At 35.4% G+C, this 20,849-nt stretch overlaps 1 protein-coding gene across 1 annotated transcript; it reads right to left on the reverse strand.

The window, feature by feature from the left end:
- Positions 1-770: 770 nt before the first annotated feature.
- LOC131155418 (pectin acetylesterase 8-like) lies at positions 771-10,622 on the reverse strand. Its single transcript, XM_058108540.1, has 13 exons — positions 10,486-10,622; positions 9,574-9,704; positions 9,316-9,398; positions 8,241-8,367; positions 8,042-8,121; positions 7,857-7,943; positions 7,332-7,456; positions 7,109-7,169; positions 2,786-2,839; positions 2,628-2,705; positions 2,151-2,256; positions 1,757-1,905; positions 771-1,151 (listed from the first exon to the last, which is right to left on the reverse strand). Exons 2-13 carry the CDS (start codon positions 9,692-9,694, stop codon positions 999-1,001), a joined length of 1,224 nt encoding a protein of 407 aa, XP_057964523.1. The 5' UTR covers positions 9,695-9,704; positions 10,486-10,622; the 3' UTR covers positions 771-998.
- Between the last annotated feature and the right edge of the window lie 10,227 nt (positions 10,623-20,849).

Consider the following 20,849-nt stretch of genomic DNA (forward strand, 5'->3'; position numbering starts at 1 on the left):
ATGGCAATCTTCTCATTCTCTCGAATATGGGCAGCCTTGAAATACTACTCCATGTCCTATAGGAACATTTCGAAGTGCTTCGAACTACAAATTCCTTCAAAGGAATTAGGTTTAGAAATTCAAGTTTGTTTGCTATCTTTACAAGGAGAAAGTGCCAAGTAATTGCCCTGTCTGATCAACATGCCCACATTGCAAGCAGTTGACATCAACACTTTGTGACAAGCATGATTTCTCCTTAACCATGACTCATCCCATGTCCTGACAACACCATATGTCTATGAAACACTTGACAAAACTAAGATAATTGTCCAACCTTATCAACTGAACTAGCCACCGTAAGTAATCCTATCAAAGACCTTGACTCAAACCATCTCTATCACCATGTCGGGGTAGACAATTTAACATATCTATGCTCCCTCCTTTAGCAATATATATAGATTAACCAAGTATCAAGGCAACTCGTGTCAGGCCATCTTAAGTTACTGCCTTCGTACATGAGTTGCCTGCATCGTGTGCCTTGGTAATATCAAGCGACCCTAGGGTCTGACACATCACCACATAGGGTTGGATCAGAACATTTAGAAATTTTTCCATAATAATAATAATCTCAAATTAAATAAATCATTAAATAATGATGATAAAAGATTATATGATGGATAAGCCAAACAATTAATGACTTATATTGCAGTAGACCTGTTATCATGAGTGTTATTTTCCTAGTAAAAACATATTATAGTTTGAATAATTTTTTATAATAATAATAATAATAATGATAATAATAAAATGTTTATTGAAGATAATGCTAACAAAAGATTACACGATTGATGCATGACTCACACACTTAACTTAATATTGGAGTTGGGGACTTCTATACTTGGTAGATTACTCGATCAGCCATTAAAAAATTAATTTATTAATTTTATTTTTTTTTTGTTTATTTGAGTTTGCTGCCTGCACGTTTCACTTGCTTCGCAGACTCAGCAAGGAAACTTAAATAGCTAGGTATCTTCACTAAGTGGATAAGCATTGCTGGGTGCAGTTCTTTTGACATCAACACGGTTCTGGCAAGTTGGATTGCATGGATAAGCGCAATCTATCTCCCGGAATGCCCTCCTCTCCTTATACCAATCTCCAACTGCCGTTGCTATCGTCTGCACTCACAGTAGAATATAAATATTCACGCATTAAATAAATTAAAAAACACAACGATGAATATATATTAAAAATAATCATTTGTTTATAACTCGTATTTCAATACCCATGGTGTATTCGAGTCGAGTCGGCACAGCAAACTACTCGACTTGAACTCAATCGATTTTATAATTTTTAAACTCGAACTCTATTTATTTACAAGGTCATAAAAATCGAGCTTGATGTGGCTATAAATTAATATTAGATACATATAAATATAAAGGGCAGTTGGTGTACAAATACTCAAAGTAGTTCGAATTCAAGTAAAATTGAATCGAATCGAGTTAGAGAATGAGTAGAGTTTGAATAGCTTGCGAGTATGCTTCACTCACTTACAACCCTAAATGTTTATATGAAGTCCATGGTAATGTTATGGATCACAAGCACATGCCCATCTCAGGCTCATGTGAAAACACATAAGTCACAATAAAGGTTCACCATTTCTTTTTTCTTCTTAGTGTGACGTGAATTTGTGATGTCAGAGACGATCCATGTCAAAAAAAGTTGAATGAAACCTTATATGTGTATTTGAAGGAAGAAGAAAATTAATGAAGATATCCGGTACCGTGTTGTTGAGAAGTGGAGAGTCATCAGCAAACCATCTTTCCTGCATTTCGGACTGGCAGTGGTCGAAGCAACCATCTATAAACATTCCTGTAGATGAATCCTCGCCCAGCCCCTCCTCCAGTGCATCCAAAAATTCTCTCCTATAATCTGAAAAATATACCCCCAAAACCATCGTTGATCGATTCCTTCAACACCTCGTACAACAACGAAGGCTCTAGCTGCTCCTTCGTTTGTTTCAATAATTTTTTTCCTTCGTTTTTTAATTAATGGGATTCTCGAGAATGTGAGTTGGGAATCTTTGATTCTCGCGTTTAGTTCACTCTGAGAATCCCATGCACGTAATTTTTCTGAATTAAACGCCTAGCTAGTGAGAAAAGGGTTGTGATAGAGACCTTGAATGGTTTGAAGCTGAGAAGATGAGCACTTGGTAATATCAGCCTTGCATTGACGCCAGGTACCGCGGGGATCAGCTACACTAGGTGCCAAAATGTTCCTTATCTGATCATATATTAATAGCAAGATTAATAGGAGAACCACAAAAGAGGAAGCATCATGCATGAACTGCAAAGTTCTCTCAAAAAAAAAAATCTTAACAAAATTATATTGACCTTCTCTTAAATTAATGATCTATATGCACAAATCCAAATCCGTCCTTCAAAATCCATACTCTTGAATACTATCTTAGTCTTTGTATTGTATTTCCTTCTGTTATTTATTTATCAACTTTACTATTGCATTTGTCTGTAGATTTGTCATTTAGCATTGATTTGCCTACAAACATCTTATTCTTTTCATTTCAAATTTCGAGAGCATGGAAAGTATTTCATTTGCAAATGTTGCTTAGCACTTGGGACAAGAAATGAGCTAACCTGCCATGAATCAATGGCTGCGTTTAATATAAATAGTGGTGTTTTGATCTCTGCAGCCACGTTTTGTGGGAAAAAGCACTGCAATATGAATTTATGGTTATTGGTAGAATTCATCAATATGAAATGAAGTAGGAGATTTAATCCAAACTGCGACTCACCAACTCTGGTTTCAGTTTTGAAGTGCAATACGAGGGCAAATTTTTTGCTGATCCCTGCACCCAAGACAACCAAGAAATCAGAAACCTTAGATATGGATTTTATAATATTATTAAAACCAAAATCCAAACTTAAATGCTGCAAACAAATGCTACAACTTAAATACTCAATATATTTTCCAAACTCACATAAATTTATGAAGGCAATTGATTGCATGCTATAAATGAATATAATTAATTATTACTATTTTCTTTCATTATAATTTTCAATATTTGCGGCATAGATACAGGTGTCTAACATGATATAGCTCTTAACATGTTTACACGCCAAATCTTAAAAGTATGAGACACAACACAGTAAAGACACAATATATATAATACATTATTTTTAATTCAATTATGGTCTTTAAAAAATTTGATGTAAAGAGTCATTTAATTTGTAGATAATTTAAATAAATATGGTCTATTTGATTTTTGATTCTTTCATTAATTAATATTAATTTTTTTATTAATGTGATCAATACAAGTTAATATATGAAAAATCCCTCAAATTTTGATAATATTAATTTGCCATGTCAAATGCACGTCTAGAATATGTTTAGCTTATTTTATTTTAAATTCACTTGACAATTTTAGGTTAATTTTGATTAAAAGTATCTACACGTAACAACAAGAAACTATATAATTATATTTTTCAATCACTGTCACAACTAAAAAATTGAAGAATAGGAATTCAAAACTCATAATTAAGGCAAATAAATTTGTTCTTATTGAGAAATTTTTAAGTTAGGCAGTCAAATCACATTCCATATTTGAGATTTTTAACTCAAAATCTAAGAAATTGATTGATTATTTAAAATGTGAGGTGCATGGTTATATAGACGGCCTAATGTAATAAATTTTGGTTCTTGTCATCTAGTTATTTACTCGCTCCAATAAAGCAGCCTAACCTAATTAAGTAATAGTAAACAACCTTGTAAATTAAGTTTCCAGTTCATGCTAATTTGGCATCATCATCATCATCATCATGATTATTATTATTATTATTATTATTATTATTATTAACCCGTGGACTCTAGCCACCATCGCGCCACTTTGGACACTATGGTGCGGTACCAAATCCGTAGGGGTGAAAGCCGCCTACCCATTGACGCACTCGTAGTAATTCACCGACGTAATGCCTTAAGAGATAATCGAACACGTGATCTTGGGGTCACCAAATTAGTAATAGTGCTAATTTGACATTATCACTTGACAAAATGCAATACACAAACATTAAAATCATTTCCTAAAAAGAAAGGGAGCGTTGGTCCAAGTGCAACTATGATTCAAAATTTTGAACAATTTTGAAAGACAAATTGTTTTTAATGTAATGTTTATTTATGATTTCCTAAGTAAAAAAAAAAAAATAGCTAACTATATTTTTCTAATAAATTTGATTGCTATTTTTGAATATTATGATTTATTTTATTAACATTACAACCACTGATTTATTGTTTTCAGTTTTACTTGATTTAATATATTATTTATTTCTTTGGAAATAATTCAGCAACAATGACTATGAGATTGATTAGTTTGCTTTATTATTTTCTTATACCGACTAAGATTGGATTTAGTTCATAATCAATTGATTTAGTATGTAACATACCAAAAGGTATAAGCTATTGAATCTTGCAAACGGAATGCTGAGGGTAGCGGCGCAAATTTTGATTTTAAACAACAAATTGTTGTGTTCCAATATATGAATTCATGTGGCTCAGTTGGACTGACTCGAGTGGTAAGGATAACTTGTAACTTTGATGACTCCAAAGTTATGAATGATCACTAGGATAGAGGTGATGTGGATGTTCCCTTACAGGTTCAGGGAGATGTTGAGACTGATGAGTAGTTGACAGTGCCAGAGATTCCACTAGAGATTCCATCTAGGAGGTATGCCAAAGATCGAAATCTTTCCACTCGGTATTCAGCAGAATAGTATGTGTTATTGGCTAATAGGGAAGAGCCCCAGTGTTTTGCAAAAGCTATGGAAGATGAACACAAGACAGAGTGGGTTGAGGTCATGTAAGATGAGATGCAGTCATTGCATGATAACACACCTTTGAGTTAGTGAAGCTACCTAAAGGAAAAAGAACTTTAAAGAATAAGTGGATTTACAAGAAGAAGCCTAATGAGTTCTCTTCACGGCCACGGTATAAAGGTAGATTGGTTGTAAAAGGGTTCGATTAGAGAAAATGTATTAACTTTGATGAGATCTTCTCTCCAATTGTATAGATGTCATCGATCTGTATAGTACTCGACTTAATTAGCAGCTAGTCTTGACTTGAAAGTTGAGAAAATGGATGTGAAAACTGCCTTCCTTCATGGTGATTTGGAGGAAGATACTTATATGAAGCAGCTAGAGAGTTCTAGAGTGACGGGAAAGATGATTATATGTGCAAGCTGAAGAAAAGCCCATATGGCTTGAAACAAGCACCGAGACAGTGGTATAAAAAGTTTAAGTTTATTATGGGGGAGTAAGGCTACAAGAAGACAACTTCATATCATTATGTATTTGTTCAAAAATTCTATGATGATGATTTTATTTTTTTACTACTTTATGTGGATGACATGTTGATTGTTGGCAAGAATGCTTCAAGGTTTGACTAGTTGAAGAAGCAATGGAGTAAGTTATTTTCTATGAAGGATTTGGGGCTAGCAAAGAAAATTCTTAGCATAAGAATCAGTTGTGACAGAAGTGCCAAGAAGTTATATTTGTCACAGGAGGAGTACATTGAGAAAGTGCTTTAGAGGTTCAATATGGACAACGCTAAAGTGGTTAGCTCTCCTCTTGCTACCCACTTCAGATCGAGTACAAAGGAATGTCCTTCTATAGATAAAGAAAAGGAAGACATGGAAAGAGTTCCTTACGCCTTAGTAGTAGGAAGTTTGATGTATGCAATGGTGTGTGCAAGACCAGATATAGCCTATGCAGTTGGTGTAGTTACCCGATTCTTGTCAAATTCAGGAAGAGAGCATTAGAATGCAGTGAAGTAGATTATGAGGTATCTTCGAGGCACTTCTAGTTTGAGACTTGGTTTGGAAAACTGACAACCATTGTTAGTTGGCTACACAGATGCAGATATGGCAAGGGATGTGGATACTCGTAAGTCTACTTTGGGTTATTTGATCACTTTTGCAGGTGGGGCTGTAGCTTGGCAATCGAGACTTCAGAAGTGTATTGCTCTTTCTACGACAAAGGCAAAGTTCATTGTAGCAACGAAAGCGAGTAAAGAGTTGCTATGGGCAAAGAAGTTCTTAAGAGAACTTCGTTTTAAGCAGAAGAGATATGTGTTGTTTTGTGATAGCCAGAGTGCTATTCATCTTACTAAGAATTCCAACTTCCATGCAAGATCGAAGCATATTGATGTATGATACCATTGGATTAGAGATGCGTTGAACGATAAGTTACTAGAACTTGAGAAGGTTCATACTGATGATAATGATTTTGATATGTTGACAAAGAAACTACCAAAGGAGAAGCTTGAAGTTTGTTATTCGATCCTCGAGATGGAGATTCCATCCACATAGTCAGAAAGGAGGAGATTTGTTGGGTTATTTCCTTCCATGTGGAGGAAAGCCCAAGTGAGTTTTATTAAAGCCCAAAGCCTAACCCTTTAGTGTGATAACCTAAAGGGAGTCAGAAAAAGAGAAGAGAGGAGTGATTAGCCGCAACTTTCCCAAGAGAGAGAGAGAGAAGCGTAGTTTTTTTTCGTTATACTGCTCAGATTTCATTAAGACTCTGATCCCGCTTTATTCGTGGTCCGATGGAACTGAAATTTGGAGAAGAGGTTCAAGACTCAAGTAACTACAATCTGAATGGTGGAGATCAAATTTCGAGCTTGGGAGTTGGGATTTGTGCCCGTGAACAGTAACCACGATTTTGGTATATTGATCTCTCCAATTCTCTTTGTATTTGTTAAGAGTGATGATATTTTAATGAGATATATTTGTAACCTCTAATTGCGATTAGAGAAGACTTTGTGTACCAATTATTTGGTTGATAGTAGAAATTTCAACTTGATTAGGTACCGTGGTTTTTCTTCTTTACACTGGGAAAATTTTTCACATAAAAAATTACTTGTATTCTTGTAACTTGATATGATTGACTATTTTTCCTATTTTTTTCAACATGTATATATATTTGCTTGCATATAGGGAGAAAAATTATTTCGTTGTGGTTGTTTGTTGATATCTCTCCCAAAAATCAAATATGTATATTATATATACGAATTTATGTGGGTATGTGTGTATGAAAGAGAGAGAGAGAGAGAGAGAGAGAGAGAGTACATGTAATGTAACGACTTGATCATAGTATTCTTCAATATGTGGGGCTCCAGAGATGTCTTTCCTGTTATAGACAGAGCATACATATATAACAAATGCATAGTGAGAATGTATATATATATATATATATATATATATATATATATATATATTCTCATTATGCATTTGTTAACTAGGGTAGAAGTTCATCCCATATTCATATACTGGTGATGTTTATGAAACTTACGCATTGATAAAATAACCAGCGTCGGAAACGCATTTCACCTTGGCATCCCCGGGGAGTAAACTTTTGAAGCTATCGCAGTGCAGAATGGAAGCCAGCCCCCCCGCTGAACACCCAGACAGAAGTGCCTGCCAAAGCGTCAAAACCATACATGCCTCACCACTTACCAAAAGCAATTAGGAAAATGACCCAACAATAAATGAAGGAAAATAATTCAAAATCCTGGGATTGATTTCCCTACATACACAAGAGTGCACACCATATGTAGGCCTCACATCCATCCTGTATCGATATAAAAAATTATTGAGTAGATTGATTTTGTCGTAGGCTAACCAGATAAAATGGAGACAAATCATGAATTTTTTCGATTTATTTTGAAAAAGGATTCGTTATAATTTACTTGTTAGTCTATCGTATGGGTTGTCACTACTTTATTAGATTAGTTTGTGAGTGTCGTCCCACACATACTGCAAAAATGCAAAATATTAAATGGAGATCATGAATAAGAACAAAGTATAGGAGGCATACATTTTTAGCACTTTTCATTCCCTTGGCCAATAGATCCTCTATGACTGCAGGAAAAATCCTGGCTCCTCTGAAGTGAAGATCAGTGGCCTGCTCCAAATTGATATATATATATATTGCCAAAGTAAATAAATAAAATATAAAATTAATTGTGATTTTTAGTATTATAATTTAGTTGAGAAACTTACTGGGTCGACTTCTTCAACATCGCCAGTGAAAGATGAGCCATCGCAATACCTGATTTTAACTCTGTTCCAGTTATAGAAGTCTGGATGATATGTTTAATTAATTAGTAGAGAAGTTTTGACATTGTATATGGAAATTAATAAGCAATTAAGAATTTAGTGCGCCCACAAAAAATAAACAAGGAAGGAAGAATTAGTTAACCAGGATTAAATCTCTGCTCATTGCTTAGAATAGCAGAGAAAGGAATGGGCAGCATTTCTTTGGATGACCCCAAGCGTGTTGTTTTGCGTGCAAGGCAACTTGTAACATTGTTGCACCATCCTCCCCCCTTCACACAAAATACACATTTGTCAAATCTCCATCCATCCATCTAGAAAACGTCAGGGTCACATCAATCTATATTGTTCGATGTTTGCGGGTAATTTGTTTTGGTTTGTGTGTGTTTGTTTTGATTACATATTGGTGTGTTTAAATTGATTTAGTTGGAAAATGACACAGATTTTGATAGGCTTGTATTGGTTTTGATGTTGGACTAATTTTGATAGTTTATTTGTAAATTTCTTGTATCATATTTGTAACCACGGTATTTTTTCTGTTATAAGTGAGAGTTATCAATAAATTTAGAATTTTCGTAAAAAATAAAAAGAAAAAGTATGCGAGAATTTTTTCCAGAACTTGTAACTGGATTGATTTTGATATTGAGAAATATTTGAGGATATAACTTTTGAAAAGTCAAGTGTTCTTTATTTAAATAAAAAAAAATATAAAATTATATATACTAAATTTTAATTTAATATAGATGAATTCAAATCTAAGATTTTAAATTCTTTCTCTTTTATAGAAATAAGTTTAAAAGAGATTGGTAGTAATGACTTGACAAAGATATTTTAAGAATTTAAAATTGACATTGATTGTCTAATAAATGAAAATGCTCTTATTTTGAAAATGCTACTATTAAATGATAGTCTCAATCTCTCTATGTCTCTCTCTCAACCCTTAAGTTATATCATCTAGATCTTCTGCAAATTGAAAACGAAGCCAAAACAAATAATGAGAATGCAATCATTTACAGGGTTCGACGGTGTGCATGGCTTCCGGGGTTTGGGGAAGGGGCGGACCATTTATTAAAGTTTTCTAGCCTATTGGAGACATATAATTAATTAATTAATTAATTAAAAGTGCAGGCATGATTAAGAAGAAAGGGGGAATGTTGAGCTGCGCTCATGTGGGGCATTGCCTCTCTTGTAAAAAAAGAAAACAATGGAGAAAGACCAACCTCTAAGTGAACCAACCAGTTGTCAGCCCCTGCACCAAATCCCTTGTCTAGGTGGTATGCCGGTGGGCTCCCGTCCAGACAAACTGCCCCATTACCACAAAAACACAATTCATCATCTTCAAACCACTCCTCTTGAGTTCCAATTAATCTAAAATCCTTCATTTGTCACGTGAAAAAACATTATGGGAAAACAGGAAATGGAATTTTCTTCCAATAACAAATTGATAAGATTTGTCGTGCAATATTCAGAGTTCTCACCAGCTCCTTTCGCCGCCGCGGTTTCGACAAAGGTAAGGCTGATATTGGCACTTTCCACCGCCAGCAAGATTAACATGAACACTAGGAAACCGAGCCATCCGCTTAGTTTTGCATCCATCATTCTGCAAAATCTGTGTGTGTGTGTGTGTGTGTGAGAGAGAGAGAGAGAGAGAAAGAGATTATCATGGGAGACAATTGCAGATTATAAGCATGTTGAAGAACAAATAGGTTAACAATTGGCCACTCGAAAATACTCACATATTATTTGAAGTAAAATTTTAAAAACAAAAGTATATAAAGATAAATTATGCATGAATTTGATCTGCTTTTCTTTTTTCTTTCTTTTTTACAGAAAACAAAAACATTATTCTCGGTCCCTTAAGGGATCCCAGCCTCGACCTCAATATTCAAAGACAATTAATAACTTACAAATTAAGGAAGATACGCAAGTAAGTTATGATTGGATTTGCTCTGCTTTCTTTCTTCTGATCATTCACACGCACACCACCCAAAAAAGAAAATGTTTTCTGTGTCACACTTGCTGGTTATTCATCTAGCAAAACCAAAAACCAGTTTCGCTCAACCCCAAACGATCCCAGACTCGATTCCAATAGTAATTGCCTATAAGAACGCTGCTTATGATTCTCGCAATGAGCACGAAAATTTGACAAAGCAAAACAGAGTGAAACCATTTAAACACTCGGTAAAAGGTCATAAAGAACTATAAAAGGAATTTAACCATATATTATTTCCTTCCTGAAACGTTTGCCTGCATGCTCAAGGAAATATAGTAATGATAAAAGAACAGAAGCCCAGAAGAGCTCAAATCAATTAATGCAATATTTTTATTACGAAAATGGAAAAACGATGAGAAATTATATTTCCAGAGGCTTGGGGAAAGAGCCAAATTACCGGGTGGTTTTCAACAGAACCTGAGTCCAGCCTAGTCCTGTACTTTGTTTTCTGAAACACGAAAAACAAAAACAAAAATGAAAACAAAACAGTTTTGATTATAGAATGGAGGAATGTGAGGAAACGATGGGTACAGTACAGGATGGAAGCACAAACGTGCTTAAATATATAAAAGTCTCCGAGGATTGGGATTTCATGGGTCGGGTCTGGGTTCAACCTTTCCGACCCGAACAGATGTACGACGTTGCATGACATGACAGAGTGGCGAGCGGATGAGGATCATATCCATTTCGGCTCTCGAGCAAATGACTAAGAAACGGCGCCGCTTTGCTTTTAGATCCAATATCTTTTATAATCTAAAATTTTAATTTTTTTAAAAATACTAGAAAGAAAATAATTAAAATAGTCATTAATTAAAGAATTTTTTAATTTTTAATTTCATATTTATATTGAGAGTTTTAAAAAATTATAAGGGCTTTAAGGATAATTTTAAAATAATTTTGAGCAACAAATGAATTTGGTATGATTATAAGGGCATTTTAAGATTTCAAAATTAAAATTACTTTATTAATTACTTATATGTCTACTATTAATTTAGGGAAACCTTTTTAATTTTTTTTCTCATTCAATCAGTCTTCCCAAAATGTTCTTAATTTATAATTATTTTTTAATTAAAATATTAAAAATTGTGGTTGCAGAAATAATTTAATGAATAATATTTTATTAAAATGCAAAAGTCAAGTGACAGTTGGATTTTATTTTATCTCATCTTATCTCATTCTATTCTTAGATGCCAAACATGTATTTATAAGATTCCATAAAATTAATTTTTACCCATCTATATTAAAAAATATTTAAAATAAATTTCAATATATGTATATTTTACAGTTGTAATATGTGTGAGAGTGTGAGTTTGTGTGTATATAAAATTAAAATTTTAATTCCAAAACTAAATTATATAAAATTAATTCCATCATAAAAAAGTGTTGTAGTCACGTGTTAAAATATTGTATTTTCAAGAAAAAAAATATTGTAACACTCACGTAGCTATAAATGCATATGAAATATATATATTTTTTTATGTGATATAGAATTTTCTAGTTTACAGAATAATAAAATAATATTTCTTTCTTAGGTTGTAACCTGAAAAAGTCTTTGCTATCATGGTTGAAATCCAATCCATTCCATTGATTAAGAGGTAATTAGGACAAAGCAACTTGGCTAAAGGCAAGCAAGCATCTCTTTGAGGCCCAACTATCGCCCATTATGTATGCCACTTGTTGGAGTGTCAAGCTAAGAAAATGAATCCAAGCCACCCATATCAAGCAAAGATCCAATGGCTAGCTTTGTTTTATTTGTTATGGGGGGCATAGCTGTAATTTTACCTGTCAATTACTTGTAAATACAAAACATAGCAGTAGATGGGCGGGACTTTAGTTTTTTGTTTTTGCAGCTTGAGATACCACAGCGCAGAAGAGGTTTTCTTCTTCTTCTGTTTGCAGCTCCAGAATCGAGAGAGACGCCGCACTGTCTTCTTTCACAGCCAGCCGCGAGTTCTTCCTAGCAGCAGGAGACTTCCCAGCCGAGAGAGCACTTGCAGAACCGAGAGCCTTCAGCATTCGCGCGGGAGAGTGAGGCCGCACGCGAGAAGGAGCTGGTAGGAGGAGGTGCAGCGTTGGGTATCTCCAACCTCCAGCGGAGGTTCGCGCGCAGGTAAAGGAGGTAATGCACAGATCTAGTTTCTTGGAAGGAATTTCTTGTAGGGAAACTAGGAAGGAATATAGGGAGAAATCTAGGGTTCTTCGCGGGTGCGAAGAGGGCATTTCTTGGATTATTTTTGGGCTGATTTCTAGGGAAATTGGAAAACCAAGAAGGGGTAAATCTGTGTATGTATATTTATTCCCACCGGATTTAATATAGTATCTCTGGAGGTGAGTTTCTGCGGTGGATGTAGGCTAATTTTTGGGCCGAACCACGTAAATGTGCTCTTGTGGATTGTGATTGTGCATGTGACATGTTTGTGCTTTGCTGAATATGATTGGTGAACATATATAATTTTCTTGATCAAGCTTAGCATACACACACGCATCAAAAGAAACAGGTTTATGTTTAGGTGTTTATTGTGGCTGATTTGTAATTAAATAAAATCTGAAAATAGAATTAGCACTCAGCTGGAATTACACACAACAAGTGGTATCAGAGCCTCGCTATGTGATGGGGACCGCTAGGTTTGAAATAGAAAAATTCACCGAAAAGAATGACTTTGGTTTGTGGAGGATTAAGATGCGTGCCATCTTGGTACAGCAGGGGCTTGAGGAGGCTCTTCTTGGAGAAAAGAAGGGAGCATCCACTTCACAAGAGGGGAAACAAGATTTTCTCTCCACCGACAAAGTGAAGCCCGAAATCCTTTAAAAGGTACATAGTGCCATTATCTTATCCTTAAGAGACAAAGTGCTTAGGGAAGTTGCCAATGAGGATACGACAGCTGGAGCGTGGTCAAAACTAGAGAGTTTGTACATGACAAAATCCCTAGCAAATAGACTCCACAAGAAGACTAGACTCTACACCTTTAGAATGACCCCTGGAACATCGATTGATGAACATTTAGATGAATTTAATAAAATTCTTTTGGATCTTGCTAATATTGATATTAGTATAGATGAAGAAGACCAGACAATTCTTTTATTGAGTTCTCTTAATTCCACATATGACCATATTAAATAAACTATGACGTATGGGAGAGAGAGGCTGACTTTAGAAGATGTGCAAGCCATTTTGCACTCTAGGGAATTGTACACTAAGTTTGAGTCTAAATCAGGGTCAGGGGAAAGGTTAAATGTGAGAGGTAGGTTTGAAAAGAGGAACAAGAAAGGAAAAGACAAGAGGTCTAGATCAAAGTCTAAGAGTAAGGCACTAAAATATTTTACATGTCATAAGGAAGGACATTTTAGGAGGGACTGCCCTGAGAGGAAAAATGGTGCAAATGTCACCACCTTTGAATCAAAGGGTAAGGCAGCTGTAGTTTTAGATGGGTATGATAGTGCGGAAGTGTTAAATGTCTCGGATAGAGATTCGGGAAAAGAATGGATACTAGACTCAGGATGTTCCTTCCACATGTGTCCATTGAAAAACTGGTTTGAGTCCTTTACATGCTTAGAAGGAGGTCATGTTATCCTAGGAAATAATAAGTCATGTAAAATACAGGGTATTGGGACTGTGAGACTTCTAATGCATGATGGGATGGAAAGAGTGTTAAGAGATGTGAGGTACATACCTGAGCTGAAGAGAAACTTGATTTCTCTTGGTAGCTTAGATAAGATAGGGTACACGTTTAAGTCTGAAGGAGGTAGCCTAAGAGTTTGTAGAGGTTCATTGGTAGTGATGAAAGGGGTGCTAAAGAATGGGTTGTACACCTTGGTAGGAAAGACAGTGATTGGTGAAGCTTCACCTATCAATCACAAGGTAGAAAATCAGGTTTCCTTGTGGCATAGGAGGCTAGGACATGTTAGCCAACTGGGCCTAAAGGAGTTGGAGAAACAGGGGCTCCTTGGAGATAGGAAACTTGAGGAATTATCATTCTGTGAGGAGTGTGTCTTAGGAAAGTCTACTAGGGTTAGTTTTAAGAAGTCCACTCACACCACGAAACAGACTCTTGATTACATACATTCAGACTTGTGGGGGCCTGCTATGGTTAGTTCTCATGGTGGTTCTAGGTATTTTCTGTCAATTATAGATGACTTTTCTAGGAAAGTATGGGTTTATATTCTAAAACATAAAAGTGATACTTTTGAAAAGTTTAAAGAATGGAAAACCTTAGTAGAAAATCAAGTTGGCAGAAAAGTTAAAACACAGAGAACAGACAATGGATTAGAGTACTTGTCAAATGAATTTTCTGAATTTTGTAAAGCTGGGGGCATAGCTAGACATAGGACTGTTAGGGATACTCCCCAACAGAATGGATTAGTTGAAAGGATGAATAGGACTATTTTGGAAAGGGTAAGATGCATGTTAGCCACTTCAGGTCTGCCCAAGACCTTTTGGGCAGAGGCGATGACCATTGCTGTATACCTTATTAATAGGTGTCTTTCCACAGCCTTACATTATAAAACCCCTCAAGAAATTTGGTCCGGTAAGCCTGCTGATTATCAGGGTTTAAAAGTTTTTAGGTGCGTAGCCTATGCCCACATTAGAACTGATAATTAGAGTGTAGGGCTATTAAATGCATTTTTGTGGGATACCCAAAGGGGGTTAAAGGCTATAAGCTCTGGGTTGTTCAACTTGGAAAACAAAAATGTATTATTAGTAGAGATGTAGTTTTTAATGAAACTACAATGGGGGGAAAACCAAAAAATTCATATGAAAGTGTTAGGCACTCTGATACCAGTGACCCGCAGCTTGAGGTGGAGCAACCCTCCTCTTCACTTAGCCATTTAGAAACATATGCTGCAGTTTTTAAGGAGCAAAACTCAAAAACGGAAACCTCTGAATTAAGTAAAACTAACCCTCTAGCACGGGATAGGGAGAGGAGGGTCATAAGACCTCCTCAAAGGTATGGGAAAGCTGATGTGATAGCATTTGCTCTTTTTGTTACTGAAACAGAAATTGAGGTGGAGCCTAGGACTTTTAGAGAGGCCATGGATAGTAAAGAGGCTGAAAAATGTATTCTTGCAATGCAAGGAGAAATTGAGTCTCTAAACAAGAATAAGACATGGGTGATGGTACCTAGACCAGAAAAACAAAAACTCATAGGATCCAAGTGGATCTTTAAGAGGAAAGAGGGAATCCCTGGAGTTGAACCACCTAGGTATAAAGCTAGGTTAGTGGCTAAGAGATTTACACAAAGGGAAGGCGTAGACTATAATGAAATATTTTCCCCTGTTGTGAGGCATAATTCTATTAGAATTCTATTATCCTTTGTTGCTGTACATGACTTGCATTTGGAACAACTTGATGTTAAAATTGCTTTCTTGCATGGTACTTTGGAAGAAATAATTTATATGCAACCTCCCGAGGGCTTTGATATGGAAATGAATAAAAATCATGTATGTTTATTAAAGAAATCTTTATATGGGTTGAAACAATCACCTAGACAATGGTATAAACGATTTGATTCTTACATGCTTCAAAATGATTTCTGTAGAAGCAATTATGATGGTTGTGTTTATTTTAAACCATGTGATAAATGTCATATATATTTGCTATTATATGTTGATGACATGTTGGTTGCTTGTCAAGACATGGTTATGTTAAATCAAGTTAAGTGCATGCTCAAATCTGAATTTGAAATGAAAGACTTAGGACCTGTTAAAAGAAACTTGGTATGGAAATAACTAGAGAAAGGAATAAAAAGCTTCTCTACTTGTCCCAAAAGTCTTATATTTCAAAAGTGTTGAAAAGATTTGGAATGAGTTATGTTAAATCTACTTCTATTCCTGTTGCCCAGTATGTTAAGTTGTCTAGCAAACAGTGTCTTGAAACTGAAGATGAGCCACTCTTTATGAATAGAATACTTTATGCTAGTATGGTTGGTAGTGTAATGTATGCTATGGTATGTTCTAGACCTGATCTATCTTATGCTGTAAGTCAAGTGAGTAGATTTATGAATAAACTTGGAAAACCACATTGGCGTGCTTTGAAACAAATTTTTCAATACTTGTCTGGAACAAAACAGTAAGGATTAATATTTGGTAAAAAGGATATGCATTGTGAAATAGGGTTAAAAGGATATGTAGATTATGACTATGCTGGAAATCTAGATACTAGGAAATCTTTGTCTAGTATGGTCTTTTATTTTTTAGGTAGTGCTATTAGTTGGAAATCTCACATGCAGTCGGTGGTAGCCTTGTCTACCACGGAGGCTAAATATATTGCCATGACTGAAGCCTTTAAGGAGGCTATATGGATAAAAGGACTATGCCTAGAATTAGGAATGTATAGTGGAGCCGTTACAATTTATTGTGACAATCAAAGCACTATTCATTTGGCTAGGAATCATGTTTATCATGATAGGTCCAAACATATAGATGTTAGGCTGCATTTTGTGAGAGATATTATTTCTAGTGGAGAAATAGAAGTAAGAAAAATTCCAACGAAAGATAATCCTTTGGATATGATGACTAAAGTAGTACCTAAATCCAAGTTTGAACATTGTTCGAACTTGGTTAACCTTGGAAGTTTCTAGTGTCCGTTTTGCAGGAACCGCCATAGGAGATGCTAAGGAGGTGCAAGGGTTACAAGCTTGCCAAGGTGGATAATTGTTAGAGTGTCAAGCTAAGAAAATGAATCCAAGCCGTCCATATCAAGTAGAGATCCAGTGGCTAGTTTTGTTTTATTTGTTATGGGGGGCATAGTTGTAGTTTTACCTGTCAATTACTTGTAAATACAAAACATAGCAGCAGATGGGCGGGACTTTAGTTTTTCTATTTTTGCAGCTTGAGATACCGCAGCGCAAAAGAGGTTTTCTTCTTCTTTTGTTTGCAGCTCCAGAACCGAGAGAGACGCCGCACCGTCTTCTTCCACAGCCAGCCATGAGTTCTTCCTAGCAGCACGAGACTTCCCAGCCGAGAGAGCACTTGCAGAACCGAGAGCCTTCAGCAGTCGCGCGGGAGAGTGAGGCTGCACCCGAGAAGGAGCCGGCAGGAGGAGGTGCGGTGCTGGGTATCTCCAACCTCCAGCGGAGGTTCGCGCGCAGGTAAAGGAGGTAATGCACAGATCTAGTTTCTTGGAAGGAATTTCTTGTAGGAAAATTAGGAAGGAATATAGGGAGAAATCTAGAGTTCTTCGCAGGTGCGAAGAGGGGATTTCTTGGATTATTCTTGGGCTGATTTCTAGGGAAATTGGAAAGCCAAGAAGGGGTAAATCTGTATATATATATTTATTCCCACCGGATTTAATATAGTATCTCTGGAAGTGAGTTTCTGCCGTGGATGTAGGCCAATTTTTGGGCCGAACCACGTAAATGTATTCTTGTGGATTGTGATTGTGCTTGTGACATGTTTGTGCTTTGCTAAATATGATTGGTGAACATATATATTTTTCTTGACCAGGTTTAACAGCATACACACACACATCAAAATAAACAAGTTTATGTTTAGGTGTTTATTGTGGCTGGTTTGTAATTAAATAAAATCTGAAAATAGAATTAGCACTCAGCTGGGATTACACACAACACCACTAAAAGCCAAGAAAAGGAGTTAGTTGAGATACAATTGGAAGCGAGCAAGCTTAAGCACAAAGAGATTTGATGAGAGAATTTATTACAGCACAAGAATGTAACTCTCAAAGAGTGCTCAAGAAGATGACACAAGTATTCTTGGTGAATTCTCTCAAATTGAGCATGTGATGCCCTAATTTTCTACTTTTTTTTTTTTCAACAATAATAAACAATCAACTAGCTCTGATACCATATATCACACATAACTCGATTCTAAGTGAGGTAGCGGGTATTCGGTCCATCCAAGTATACTATCCATATAGTGGAATACATACAATGTCTGAGCCCAATATATAATACCATCTAAAATACTATAAAATATTAGAGTGCTAAGACCTCTACACACATATATACACATTCCCAGAAATCCATAAAATAGTCTAGGGGTTACACAAAACACATCCCATACTCAACCACTTACCCTGAATACTAGGGTACTACGGTCTCCTCTACCTCAGAGCTCTCTCTGCTTGTCTGTCCTAATTTCTTGAAATGTTTAGATTCAGGGTGAGTGTTGACCTTATTGGTCATATCTCGTTTTGATTATGACAAATACTATGATATTTAATGGTTAATGAGTTTGTGTGCAAGACCAATCGAAAGTATCATATGGTGCACGCACACGGCACATGAAGTGAAGACCTAAAGACCTTGTTTATGTTGTATTGTAATTTAATCATTTATTTGGGTCTATAATAGTAATTAGAACATAGTCTGTAATAATTAATGTCTTACCTGCATGGTAGGATGGATAAGCTCAAGACCATAGATGGATTTTAGAGAACGGTCGACTGACACCGGATTTTTTTGGTGTCTTCAAAAACACTTAAAAATGACCCTAGGACACTCACACATGCATATATATAAATGCTCATTTCAATAGGGTATTTGTATGCTTAAAAAGAACCGAAATGCACTTAAATGGCATGTTCGGTCGACCAAACTTCTCAAGTACAAATGCCCCCAGTCGACCGAACCGGTGCCAGGTCAACAGTTTGACCATGGTTCGGTTGACCGAACTTCACAGTTCATTACCTGTCGGTCGACCGAACCTTGACCAGGTCAACAGATTGACCATAGCCCGGTCGACCGAACTTATATAGTTCATTTATACCCGGTCGACCAAACCCTCTAGTGAGTCAACGTTTTGACCATCTAGTCGACCGAGCTCAAAATGTACTCCAACGCTCTAGTTGACTGAGGGTCCTCGGTAGTTGTCCCAACATTTGGTCATACGAACTATTCAATTCAAATCTTCCTGATCGACCAAATCACGCTAAATTAGAAAAATCGCCTTGGACCTCGATGTCCGGTCGACCGACTGTGTAGTTCATATTAGTCCCAGTCGATCGAACCTCGAAAAATTGCCACGGACATACTTGTTCAGTCGACCGACCCTGCAGTTCATTTTTGGTCCGATCGATCGAACCTCAAGAACTTCGATCGACCGAACTTGTCCTGGTCGATTAGTGCTCTCGGGTTGTCCCATATTTTTTACCACGGTTAACTTTTTTAAACAGGGTTAATTAGGGTTTAATTGGTTTAAAATAATATTAACAATACCCTACATGTCCTAAAAGTTATAATTTTTCCTATCTCTATATATAAGGCTTCATTTGCAAAAATTAGTAACAAGATTAAGAAAATAATTAGAAAATATCCTTTGATTTTCCAAATCTCTATTTCTCACATCCAAGCTTTATTTCTTCATTCTTACTCATCCTCATTGCAAATCTTCCTAAGTAAGAGTGCTATTGTAAATATCTAGTAAAGCTTACACTCGTTAGTTCTAGATTGATTGATATATATTTTTATCCGATAATAAGCTTGAAGTTTTTCTAGGAGACTTCATTAATAAGTCTTCTGAAGGAAAACTTCGTAGAGCTTGTGAGTTTTACATCATCATTGCAATACTCAAGAATTCGTATTGCTTTTTTGTGAAATAAATTTTTACGAACCATTTTCAAATATCCCATGTGCTTATTTTTGAGAAAAATATTTTTGGGATATTTTACTTGTGAAGATCTTTGTTATTGTACCTTTTGATTGATAATATTATCTTGACACAAAGATCAAATATTTTACAAACCAATTTCAAATATCTCTTGTGATTTATTTTGTGAAAATTTTTTTGAGATATTTGTTAACATATTGAAGATCTTTGTTGCTATATCTTTTTATCTTGATACAAAGATCAAATAAATTTGGCAAACCATTTTTGAATATCTCTTGTGGTTTATATTGACAAATATTGGTTGAGATATTTGAAGTGTGCTTGTGATATTTGCTTGTGCATTGTAATTGAATATATTATGTGTTACAAAGATCATATCATTTGCACTCTCATGCACTTATTATATCGCTCATATAATTATTTGAGAGTAGACACTTGGACTACATTGAACTTATCAAATCCTATCTTTCGATAGTGTATTGATTATACTATGTGTATTGGATACACATCTGCTTTTCATGAACGTACAATCACTGTACCAATTTATTTATTGAGAAATCTGTTGTATTTTCAAGCGTGGCCTGAGGGGGCAGTAATCCAACCCGGAAGGATTATGTAGATTGAGGTCAAACATGTGTTAATTGACCTGGTTGTAAAGATTGAGACTAAGTTATTTAATAGAAACTAAAATTGAAAACTCAGGCGTAGAAGTGATTAATGAGGAAAATGGTAAAAATATTAAATTTATTTGTAAAATTAGAGTCATTGAAGTTAAGATGGTTTTAGAAAATATAAAAAGTAGGAAATCTATAGAACTAAATAACATAGAGATTTTTTAGAAATTTCTAAGGGACAATGGAAGTGCACAGCTAACTAATTTTTTCAATACAATTATAAAAACTAAGAAAATAGTAGACAAATGGAGGAAAAGTACATTAAGACTTTTATACAAATACAAAGATGACATTCAAGATTGTAATAATTATCACTAAATTAAACTTTTGAATCACAACAAAAATGTGAGAAAAGGTATTTGAACAAAGAATAAAATTACAAATGAGGGTCTCAGATAATTAATTTGGTTAGTACCAGATCAACTACAAAAGTTATTTATCTTTTAAGATTAATGGAAAAGTTTAAGAAAAAGAAAAGAGACTTGCACATGGTTTTGATTGACCTAAAGAAAGCCTATGAGAG

This window comes from Malania oleifera, chromosome 5 (genome assembly GCF_029873635.1).
Source record: "Malania oleifera isolate guangnan ecotype guangnan chromosome 5, ASM2987363v1, whole genome shotgun sequence".
NCBI classification, from domain to species: Eukaryota; Viridiplantae; Streptophyta; class Magnoliopsida; order Santalales; family Ximeniaceae; genus Malania; species Malania oleifera.